General features: G+C 29.5%; 4 protein-coding genes across 4 annotated transcripts; 2 read left to right on the top strand and 2 right to left on the bottom strand.

Moving 5' to 3' along the window:
- Window positions 1-73: 73 nt before the first annotated feature.
- Window positions 74-1882, top strand: LOC118070772 (ankyrin repeat and MYND domain-containing protein 2). Its single transcript, XM_035089582.1, has 3 exons — window positions 74-354; window positions 476-853; window positions 978-1882. Exons 1-3 carry the CDS (start codon window positions 154-156, stop codon window positions 1707-1709), a joined length of 1311 nt encoding a protein of 436 aa, XP_034945473.1. The 5' UTR covers window positions 74-153; the 3' UTR covers window positions 1710-1882.
- An 815-nt stretch (window positions 1883-2697) lies between these two features.
- PIG-M (Phosphatidylinositol glycan anchor biosynthesis class M) lies at window positions 2698-3919 on the bottom strand. The gene has a single exon (XM_035089584.1). The coding sequence runs from the start codon at window positions 3874-3876 to the stop codon at window positions 2698-2700; it is 1179 nt and encodes a 392-aa protein (XP_034945475.1). The 5' UTR covers window positions 3877-3919.
- A 189-nt stretch (window positions 3920-4108) lies between these two features.
- Window positions 4109-5109, bottom strand: LOC118070774 (cx9C motif-containing protein 4). The gene is made up of 3 exons (XM_035089585.1): window positions 4915-5109; window positions 4677-4813; window positions 4109-4381 (listed from the first exon to the last, which is right to left on the bottom strand). The coding sequence occupies exons 1-3, from the start codon at window positions 4970-4972 to the stop codon at window positions 4361-4363; spliced, it is 216 nt and encodes a 71-aa protein (XP_034945476.1). The 5' UTR covers window positions 4973-5109; the 3' UTR covers window positions 4109-4360.
- Window positions 5110-5694: 585 nt separating this feature from the next.
- Window positions 5695-11232, top strand: LOC118070729 (intraflagellar transport protein Oseg2). Its single transcript, XM_035089510.1, has 5 exons — window positions 5695-5877; window positions 5928-6040; window positions 6121-6306; window positions 6366-9600; window positions 9673-11232. The coding sequence occupies exons 1-5, from the start codon at window positions 5695-5697 to the stop codon at window positions 11179-11181; spliced, it is 5226 nt and encodes a 1741-aa protein (XP_034945401.1). The 3' UTR covers window positions 11182-11232.
- The last annotated feature ends 226 nt before the right edge of the window (window positions 11233-11458 follow it).

Below are 11458 nucleotides of genomic sequence, written 5' to 3'. Positions count from 1 at the left end.
AAAATAAGTAGCGACCTCTTACGATAAAAATTCATACTAAAAATTGAAAATAAAGAAACTTCACACGTTTAGAGTTCTCTATGGTGTAATATTTTTTGTTTGACAAATATATTGTGTTTTTTCGATCAATAATCAAATAAATAGTTGTACAAAATGACAGCAACAACAGATAACTTGTCTGAATTACAAAAAGATATATTTAAGAGAATAAGTAATAATGAGACTGCAGAACTAAAAGCATTGCTTGCTGCAAATAAAATAAAAATAGATTTCGTTGATAAAAATGGAATGTACCCACTTCAGCATGCTGCTTATAAGGGAAATAAAGAAATTGTTCAACTTCTTCTTGATCAGGTTAAATAAACAAAAATATTATAATCTTATAATGAAATACAGTGAAAGTTCTCAAGTTTTTATTTATTTGTTTTTTCATGATAATTGTGAGTGTAATAAATGATTTTAATATTGAATTTAGGGCGCCGACGTGAATCTTTGTCAACATGAGCACAAATATACGGCATTGCATTTCGCAGCATTAAGTGGAAATCCAGAGGTTTGTCATCTACTAATGTGTCATGGAGCGAAGCTAACAACAACTAATAGTGTTGGACGGACGGCAGCTCAAATGGCAGCATTTGTTGGAAATCATAATTGTGTTGCAGCTATCAATAATTATATACCAAAAGCTAATATTGATTATTATATAAAACCACAAGGACTACAAAAAGAACCAATGCTTCCTGTACATCTTGCTGATTCTTTCCATAAATTTATTATGCAAGTTAATGTTCATCCAGTAAGAGTTGCTATGACATTACAAACATGTTCAGGACTTATAGATTATTTACCAAAGGTTTGTATACCTTTATTATTCTCTTAAAATCATATTCAAAATTAAATAATGAATCTATAAATTGAAATATTATTAAAATTAAGAATATATATTTTATTTAAATAATAAAATTTTTTATTTTTAGATTCAAAAAGTTTTAGAATCAATGTGTCACAGAGAAATGTCTAAAAGTTCAGAGGCAAATGAAATAATTGCATTTAAATATCACTATTTAAGTTGTGTAATAGGTGAATTAATAAAATGTCAAAAGCGTCAAGAAGCCCGAAAAACTGAGAAAACTGAATCGGAAAAATTGTCTCAAGAAAATAAAAATAAAGATGATGAGAAAAATAATGATAACCATAAAGAACAAGATACAAGTAAAAGGACCAATAAAGATAAAGATGAAAAAACTAAAACTGATTTAGTAGAACTTTTCATTCGAGCTTTATTAAAATGTAATAAAGCTGACGGTTTTCCAGAGTATCAAGAAGCATTTTTACGTGAAGTAGTACGCGAGTTTCCTTTCAGAGAAAGCATCATTTTTCGCCAATTGGTTGCAGCTCTTGCTGGATCCGATCCACCGCCTGCTGCTTCTATTATTTCAGCTGCAATTAATGGCCAACGTGGATTCTCCGATAATTCTCAAAGTTGCGTAACTTGTAGTGAGGAGAGAGCTAATAAGAAATGTAGTAAATGCAAAGCAGTTCAATATTGTGATAGAGAATGTCAAAGACTTCATTGGTTTCTTCATAAAAAAGAATGTGCTCGAGTAAATGGAGGAATATCTGGGTTAAACTTTAAAGCTAGTAATATTGATAAAGCAGATATCGCCAACGCAGTTAAAAATGAAATTGAAAGTTTGAAAATTGAATAATTCTAATAGTGTGTTTACCAAATGACTTTTTTTATTTGTAAAATTGACGGTAAAAGACATTATTTATTATTAATGTCACTTTGTCGGTAAGAAAAAAATTATGAAGTATATCAATGTCTTTATCTTATGAAACAATTTTAAATTTATCTTTTCCGTATATTCCAAAAATGTTTTGACTTTGAGTTTTAAATTTAAAATGTTATAAATATTTTATTTCATATGACTTATGAATTATAATAATTATAAATATAAATTATACTAAAATGAATGTGTGAAAATAAATGGTTTGATGAATAATTAAATAAAATAGTTCTAATGTTTTCATATCGATAAAATGAGTTTTTTTTAGAATTAACTTCAAAAAATTGGTATATATATATATATATATAAATCCTAATGTATTATTTGAGGATAGGGGACTGGTATCCCCCTCTCAATTTTCAAAATTCCCATTAAAGAAAAAAAAATAATCCTGCAAGTACAGCGTACCTTTGCCCTCATTTTCACCTTTTTTTTCAAAAAAAAAAAATAATAAATTCATCACAACGTGGCAACGTCGTGTCCTCAAATAATACCTTATATATATATAGACCAGTGGCTCAAATAATACGTTGGACACATAATTTTTTTTTTGGGACTTTCCCTAAACTATACATATGTCCTCAAATAATACCTTGTACTTAAGAAATGTCCCCAAATGACACTCTGATTAGATTTATATGTATATACATATATAGACAATTCAGACTTCAATCAATAAATAATTTTTTTTCCATTTATCCTGATTCTAAATTTGTTACTTTGTAATATTTATTAAATAATGTTTTTTTTATATATAAATTTAAAACTTATATTATTTTGATTTATTTTTATTAGTAAAAATAATTTAAATCTAATAGCTTAACTAAAAATTAATGACTTTATTTTACATCATCTATGTGTGACGTAAATAAATAAAAGCAATTAGTAACATTTAAATCCAATACTTTTATTTTTCCTTTGAATATATAAGTACATTATTATAATGAACGATCAAATCATACAATACTTTTATATTTACAACAAAAAAAATCATACTATCGAACCATATTGAATAAAATGTATTTAATGCTAGAAATTCTAAACAATATGCATGGAAAAGCCATAATCCTTGAGCCATAGCCCAAATACTACCTAAAGTAATCCATTTAATTAAACTCATTCGTATATGCGGTATAGAAAGAGGCAATGATGATAAATACCAAAAAAAATATTGAGAAGTTACGACAGAATTATATGTAACCATTACCATGGCTAAGATTAAAATAGCAAATGGTAATTGTTTTTTATTTGCATACCGAAACGACACTATGATCAATAAAATTAACAGTGGTATTGTTCGTAAAATACGTTCAATTGTATTTTCAGATTCGCCAACTAATAAGTAAAGCATGTAAAAATAGATAGAGAAATTATGACGTGCATCTTTTCGTATTAAATGAAAAAAGAAACTTGTATAAAGAAATTCATAGCCATAAAAGAGGTAACTAATACATGTTAGAGTCATAAATGACAAAAAAAAACCTAACAGAAATTTTAATTGATTTCTATTAGGAATAAAATGATTTTCAGTTTTAAGTGATAAATATATTACTAAGCTATATATAATTGGATATAAACGAAAATATACTGATAAACCATAAATTAACCCGGAAATAAAATATTTCTCTTCTAGAAAATATAAAGTCAACAGAATTAATACAACTACTAGAGAATCTGAGTTGCCTCGTGTTGAAATTACTATTGTCATTGGATTATATAGCCACAATAATGCACAAATTTTTGAAATTCTATTTGGGCAGTAATTTTTTGATAGTATAACTTTAATTAAAATAACTATAATGATGTCAATTATAGAGAAGAGAACTTTTCCAAAATTTGGATCAATAAATATATTTGGCGTGAGTATAAAAGCCAATAATGGTGAATATCTATAAGTATGTCGATTATATGGTGATTTACCAAGAGTTACATATCTTGCAGCATCAGTGTATACTTTGTAATCAACGTCAGTATAAGGAACTTTAAATAATTTATCATGAAAAGTTGCGTAAACAATTAACACGAGTCTTATCAAAAAACCAAAACCACAATGCTGTTGAAAATTAGACCACTTCATTGTATACATTGTAGTTCTTCATAACTATTCATTAAAAATAATTTTCTTTTATAGTTTTATTTTATTTTTCATTGCTACTTCTTTTAAACAAGATTTGAATTTTATGAATTCTATTTCACAGTCATTTTTAGTAATATTCGATTTTTTCGACACACATTTAGCGTATGCAATAGCTGATTCTTTACACTGTGTCAATAAAATTGAATATTTCTCGAATCTTTTGTTTGATTTAGTTAGAGAATTCATTATAAATTACCATTCATTTCAGTTTATCTTTGTTGTGAAGGTAACAATCTTAATTCATAAAGTCTCTTTGCTTCACTTTGGGCATCTAATTCTTCATGTGGTACAAACCAAATCGTATATATAGAACCACTAAATGATATTCCCATCATAATAATAGTTCCAAGACCAGTTATTAATCTAGGATATCTTTGATAAAATGGTCTCTGTTTTAATAGTCGTTCATCAAAACATTGTCGATTGCGGTTCATTATTTCTTGATGGCTTGTTTCTTAAAAAAAGAAAAAAACCGAATTAAAAGAAATTATAATTTATAAACGATTAATTTTCATTTATTTCAATCAACCGTAATAATAATTCATTTTTAATGTAAAAAATTTTTATCAAAAAATGAATTATATTTGAAAAAAAATTATATACGTCTTTCCAACAATTACCAATTGACTAATCATAATAAAATATATGTAAGTTTATGAATAGATCATTACTTGTTAAAAAAACATTTATACCAATAAATGAATTTTATATTGACTTCATTTAAGCCTTAAGTATTTATAAGTACTTACATAATCAATCGTTTTATGTTCATACGGTTGAGAAATATCAATACCCTCGCAAACTAACGAATGTTCAAAATGTTTTCGACAACACTGACGAAGATTTTCGATGACTGATGTACATCGAGAAGGTTGATAAACGTTATCTATACGTATTTGTATAAAAATATTTAAAAATAATGATTAAATAAAATAACCTATATTATATATATATAGATATGTATATTGAAAAAATATTAAAAATAACCTTTTAAACAAGTTTGTAATTGACATGCATATTTTTTACATGGATCTGTTTTATTCATCAAAATTGTTATTATACATAAACTTACAATTAAAATTACTTTTAATAAATGGTTAACGTGAAATTAAAAACAAATCTTACACGTGTGACCATGGAGAATATTCTCCATGCGTGTGACCATTAAGTTTCTTTAGTACACTCAGCGGTCGTCAAGCAGCGTATCAGTCTTTTTCCATAAATACGCCGCTTATAAGCCAAAGATGGAGACCAAAATTCCACATAATAATCAAAATTTTTGTTTTCTTTACATTATTTATTATTAATATACAGCCCGAGCTGTACTTGTATAGAATTTTGTATTTGGAATTACTTGAAGATATAAATAAAATTGTTAATCACGGATTATCTAATCATTAATTTAGTACTGAAAAATCAAAATAAAATATAAAAATAATAGTAGTTTAAATACTATCTAAACGAAAGAGCGGTAAATTTAACAAATTCAAGAATAGGACATAGATTCATTGAATAACTAAGAAATTGTAGAATGTATTATTTAAAAAAAAAATAAGTGCCAATAAATAGAAAAGTTAAAAATAGTGTAAAACTTACCTTCAATTAAAATCTGATAAAGCCACTCTCAGCATCTTTAGTAGATACGCAAGCCTAATCGTTTCTAATTGAATAATATTGGTTACTAAGGGAGACAAAATTGTACACAATCGTCATCAAAACAGTTATAATTATATTGAATAAAAATAAGAAAATAGTTTTTTTTCTAAAATGATATTGAAATATTTAGGCAGCATTTTGCCATCGAATGATGGAGAAAATCGTGTAGTAGGGATCGTTTGGTCTCCAAACAATTTGAAACTTGCCGTTGCGTTAACAGATCGTTATATTTATTTATTTGATGAATTAGGTAATAAAAAAGACCGTTTTTCTACGAAACCTGTTGATTCTAAGGTAAGAAAATTAAATAATTAATTGCTTTTAAAATGAATTATTTGTTACAGTTTGGGAAAAAAAGTTACATGATTAAAGCAATAGCGTTCTCGCCAGACTCCACTAAAATTGCCGTAGGACAAACAGATAATATTGTTTATGTGTATAAAATAGGAGAAAATTGGTACGATGTTAATTTTTTTTAAGATTCCGAAATATTAAAATATTTAAATGAAACAGTTTAAAATAAATCATTATATTTAGGGGTGAAAAAAAAGTAATCAGCAATAAATTTATTCAAAGTGCTGCAGTAACTTGTCTAATATGGCCAACAGATGGGCCAATAATTGTTGGTTTAGCTGATGGAAAAGTTCGTGTAGCAATTTTAAAAGCTCACAAAACACAAACACTTTACAGTGCTGATGCAATGACAATTGCTTTAGCAGCCAAGTAAGTTATAAATTTTAAATATATTTTTATTTTATTTATTTATTTATTTGTAATTTTAGTGAACGGAAAACAGCATTTCTATCTAGTCATGCTGATGGAAGTATAATTCGTTATTATTTAAAAAATGAAGGAAATGTTGAACCCTCAGGTAGAATTTTAACTCACGGAATTCCAGCTTATGCACTAGCTTGGTCACAAGGTCATATTTGTGCTGGAGGATGTGATAAAAAAGTTGTTTTTTATAATTCCCATGGCAAAGTAGAAAAAATATTTGATTATTCTCGTGATATTAATGACAAAGAAATTTCTATAGCTTGTTGTAGTCCAAGTGGACAAAGTATTGCAGTTGGTTCTTGGAATAAAATTCGTATAATAGACTGGAGCCCTCGAAGATCAGCTTGGGAAGAAACTACTAGTAAAATATTACTAAACTTTCATACATTGACGGCTATGGCGTGGCGAAGAGATGGCTCAAGATTAGTCGTTGGAGGTCTTTGTGGTGCTGTTGAACAATTTGAAACAGTTTTAAAACGTGCTGTGGTGCGTGGGAGTCATGAAATAGCTTACGTTGGACCTAGTCAAGTAGTTGTTAGATCTTTGAATGGAACAAGCCGTCCAGTTAGTATAAAATCTTCTACTGGAAGTGAAATAGAAGATGTTAAAATTCTTGGAAGACAAGATAATTACGTAATTGCTAGAACTAATTCAACATTATTAATTAGTGATATTGAACTAAATCTTATAAGTGAAATACCTTGGAATGAAAAATGTGGATTAGAAAAATTTTTTTTTGAATATCCAGGTGTCTGTTTAATATTTTGTACAGGAGAATTATCAATAGTTGAGTATGGAAAAAATGAAATACTTGGGTCTGTAAGAACTGAAGCAGTAAATCCTCATGTCGTTAGTGTTAGAGTAAACGAACGTCAAACCGCACGAGCACCTGATAATAAACGATTAGCATATCTTTTAGATTCTCGGACGGTCAGAATAATGGATTTAATTACTGGAACAACAATAAGTATTATTGGGCATGATGCAAAAATAGATTGGTTAGAACTAAGTGAAACTGGTCATCGTCTTCTATCTAGAGATAAGAAAGGACGACTTTGGCTTTGTGATGATAAAGGAGGTCGAACTTTACTTTTAACAGGAACTGGTTTTGCTTCATGGGTACCTGGTAGTGATGTAGCACTTGCTCAAACTGGTCAAAAACTTGCAGTTTGGTATAATGTTGATGCTCCAGAGGCTACAACTATTATTTCAATACATGGGGATGCTGTGGATATTGAAAGAAATAACAAAAAAACTATTGTAATTGTTGAAGAATCCGGCTCACGCGTAAACTATTTTCTAGATGAAGGACTCATAGAATTTGGTACTGCTTTACATGACAATGATTTTGGTCGTGTTATTTTATTTCTAGAAGAATTAGGAGATAGACCAGAAGGGGAAGTAATGTGGGAAAATGTAGCACAAAATGCAATGGAAGAAAGAAAATTTTTAATTGCTGCAAGATGTTATGCTGCATTAGGAGATGTTGCTTATTCTAATTTACTTGAAAATATTGTTAATATTGATGAAGAATTTGCTAAAGAAACAGGAAATAACTATTTAACATCTCCTGATTCTTGGGCAAAACTAGCAATCCTCAATGGAGAATTAAAAACAGCTGAAGCTATTTATTTAGAACAAAATGAATTAAATAAAGCATTAAAGATGTATCAAAAATATTGGCATTGGGAGGAAGCAATGGAGTTGGCAGAAAGTAGAGATTGGTCTGAATTAGAAAAATTAAAAGAGAAACATCTTAATTGGTTACTTAATAGTGGACAAACATCAAGAGCAGCTGCAATCATAGAAAATTATGATCCCCAAAAAGCGATCAAACTATATCTTGATGCTGGAAGAGCAGGTCGTGCTGGAAGACTTTTATTAAGAAATGAAGTACTTTTAGAAGACGAAGTAATAACTCAAAAGGTCATTAAAGGATTAAAATTAGCTGATTTAACAGAATTAGCTGGAGAAATTTTAGAAAGAATAGATCATTTTACAGATGCTATTGAATGCTATAAAAACGCTGGAGTTTATACACGAGCATTAGATTTAGCAAGATCATTTGATCCAGATTCTGTTATTGATATTGAGAAAGAATGGGGTTACTGCTTAGCTAACAATGGAAATCACGATGCAGCTATAAATCATTTTATTGAAGCAGGAGAAACTGCATTAGCTCTTAATTCAGCAATTAATGCACGTCAATGGAGAAAAGCTCTTGAAATCGTTGAAGTTATTGATGATGATAATCTACAAATTCAACAAAAATGTGCTAAACTCGGTGAATACTTTGCATCTATTGGAGATTCTAATTTAGCTGAAAAATTATTTCTTCGTGCTAAAAATCCAAAAGCTGCAATTGATATTCATGTAAGAGCTAATAATTGGTCAAGAGCATATGAAGTGGCAACAAAATATATGAGCTCTGAAGAAGCAGTTAAAATACTATTAAGTCATGCTGAAAAATTACAAGAAAGTGGAAATTTACGTTCTGCCGAAGCACTTTATGTAGCTATCGGAGAGTATGATGCGGCTATAGCTATGTATAGACGTGTAGGACATCGTCAAGATATGATTAGATTAGTGGCTGAATATAGACCAGATTTATTAAAAACAACTCATGCATTTTTAGCGAGAGAGTTAGCGGCAGCAGGTAAAGCTCGTGATGCTGAAGAACATTTTCTTGGAGCTGATGATTGGAGAGGTGCTGTCAGTGTTTATAAAAATGCAAATATGTGGGACGATGCTTTGAGAGTTGCTAAACAAGCATCAGGAGATAAAGCAGCTCAACAAGTAGCTCTTATGTGGGCTAGAACTCTAGCTCCAGAATTGGGAGCTAAATTGTTAATGCGTTTAAATTATTTCAACCAATGTATTCAAATGGCAAGTGAAGCCGGTTTTTTTAAGTGGGCATTAGAAGCAGTAAAATATGGAACTACTGAGCTACAAAATGAAGTACATTATAAGTATGCAATGGCTTTAGAAGATGAAGGAAAATTTCAAGAAGCAGAAAAAGAGTTTATTCGAGCCGGCAAAGCAAAAGAAGCTGTACAAATGTATATACACATGAGAGATTGGGATGCAGCTGAGGAAGTAGCTCAGGCTATAAGTCAAGAAGCCATGGCACAGGTTCTTATTGCTAGAGCAGCTGAAGCTGCCGAAAATAAAGACTATGCATTCGCTGAATCACTTTTATTGCGAGCACACAAACCAAATATCATCATTGAGCATTATAAGGTAATTTAATTTCACTTATGTCAACTGTTTATACAATAATATTTAATTAAAAAATTTTATTTCTTTTTTTAGAATGCTGGTATGTGGTCTGAAGCAATGCGTGTTTGTAGAGAGTACTTACCAAGTCAAGAAGCAGCTTTACGTCGTGAGTTAACACAAAAAAGCATTGGGAATGATAGCACACGAACTTTGGAAGAAGCTGGACGTTGGTTAAAAGTTGGTGAAATCCGTACAGCATTAGATATTCTAATTTCAGATGCATCTCATTCAGCTCTTATACAAGCAGCTGACATTGTGCTCAATCAATCTGATCCAGATACCGCTTCACAAGTTGCTACAGAATTAGGAACTAAATTAGCTAGTCATGAAGAACATGCTTTAGCGGCACAAGTTTATCTTCAAGGAGATAAGCTCAAAGCAGCTGTTAGTACTTTAATTGCAATTGGAGACTGGATGAGAGCCAGAAGAATTGTAAAAGAACTTGCACCAGAATTAGAATCATATTTAGAAGACAAATATCGTGACAGTACCATTCGAGGTAATAATTCTATTGAAATGATAGATAATGATCAAGTAATTGATAATAACGATAGATCATTAGATACTTTGGTTCGTGAAGGCCAATGGATACAAGTATTTGAAATAGTGAGTAATCAAAGTCCTGATTTACTTCATAAATATGTTGCTCAAAGAGCTGCTCAACTTCTAAAATCGGGAACTCCTGAACCTGCTCTTCAACTTTATTCTCAATATGGAGCTCCTCCAGTTTCTCAATATTATAATTTATATTATAGACTTTCAGAAATGATTTTAAATTTATACGATGATTCGTTTACAGTTTGTTACAATCGTTTATCACAATTACGAACGTTCCTTTATAATTTAACGAAAAAAATTGACAGCTCTTCGGAGATTAATAAAAAATTTGATCGACTTCTTCAAGCAACTCATTACAGTGCTCTCAAATATGCTTGTCAACAGTTTTCAAATCTTTCTAGTTTGGTTGTGAAAATTTCAGTATCTCTTTTAAGATTTACAGATATTCTTGTAGCTGATCGTTGTTATTATGAAGCAGGCACTGAATTACAAAAAATAAAATCTTACAGTGAAGCATTGGTATTTCTTAATCATTTTCTAGATTTAGAAGAATGTATAGAAGAAGGTAATGGAAGTATTCTCGAAATTGATGATTTAAGAATTACCGATTTCCCATTAGAAGTTCCACTTCCCAGTAAACCAAGTTTATCTGAAAAAAAAAGAGAAGAAGTCAAAGAATGGATTCTTTCTGTATCGATAGATCGAAAAATCGAACAAGGTCTTCCAACTGATCAAAGAGGAGTCTATATAGGATCTTTGACATGTCCGGCTAATGGATCAACAGCTTTACAGCCATGTGCATTGACTGGATATCCGATACGAGGATCTTTAATTAGATTTGAGGGTAGCAATCGTGTTGTTGATCGAGATGACTGGAATAAAATATTGAATGCTGCAAGACAAGCTCCATCAGATTCCCCACTTAATGATGTATTAGTGTTTATACAAGAATGGTGTGGTACTTTACCTGCTTATTCATTTTAACTATAAAAGTACTTTATATAAAAAAATTATTATTTAAATTTAATTTCAGCAATTAATAAGCCTATCTTTAAGTTATTTTATTAGTTTTAATTTAATATTTTCAATGTTTAATCGTTTAATGTACATTTGTTGTCGCTTAAAAATAATAATAATTATTATTATAATATAATTTTCGTAATAATTATTATCGTTATTATAATTGTCTCATTCTACGTATAATAAAAGATCGGTAATTAAAGAACATAAAACTCTATATATATAAGTATGAATTGTCGAA

This window comes from Chelonus insularis, unplaced genomic scaffold (assembly GCF_013357705.1).
Source record: "Chelonus insularis isolate UGA/USDA-ARS -01 unplaced genomic scaffold, ASM1335770v1 contig_67_pilon, whole genome shotgun sequence".
Taxonomy (NCBI): Eukaryota; Metazoa; Arthropoda; class Insecta; order Hymenoptera; family Braconidae; genus Chelonus; species Chelonus insularis.
This window is presented reverse-complemented; position numbering and strand designations above follow the sequence as displayed.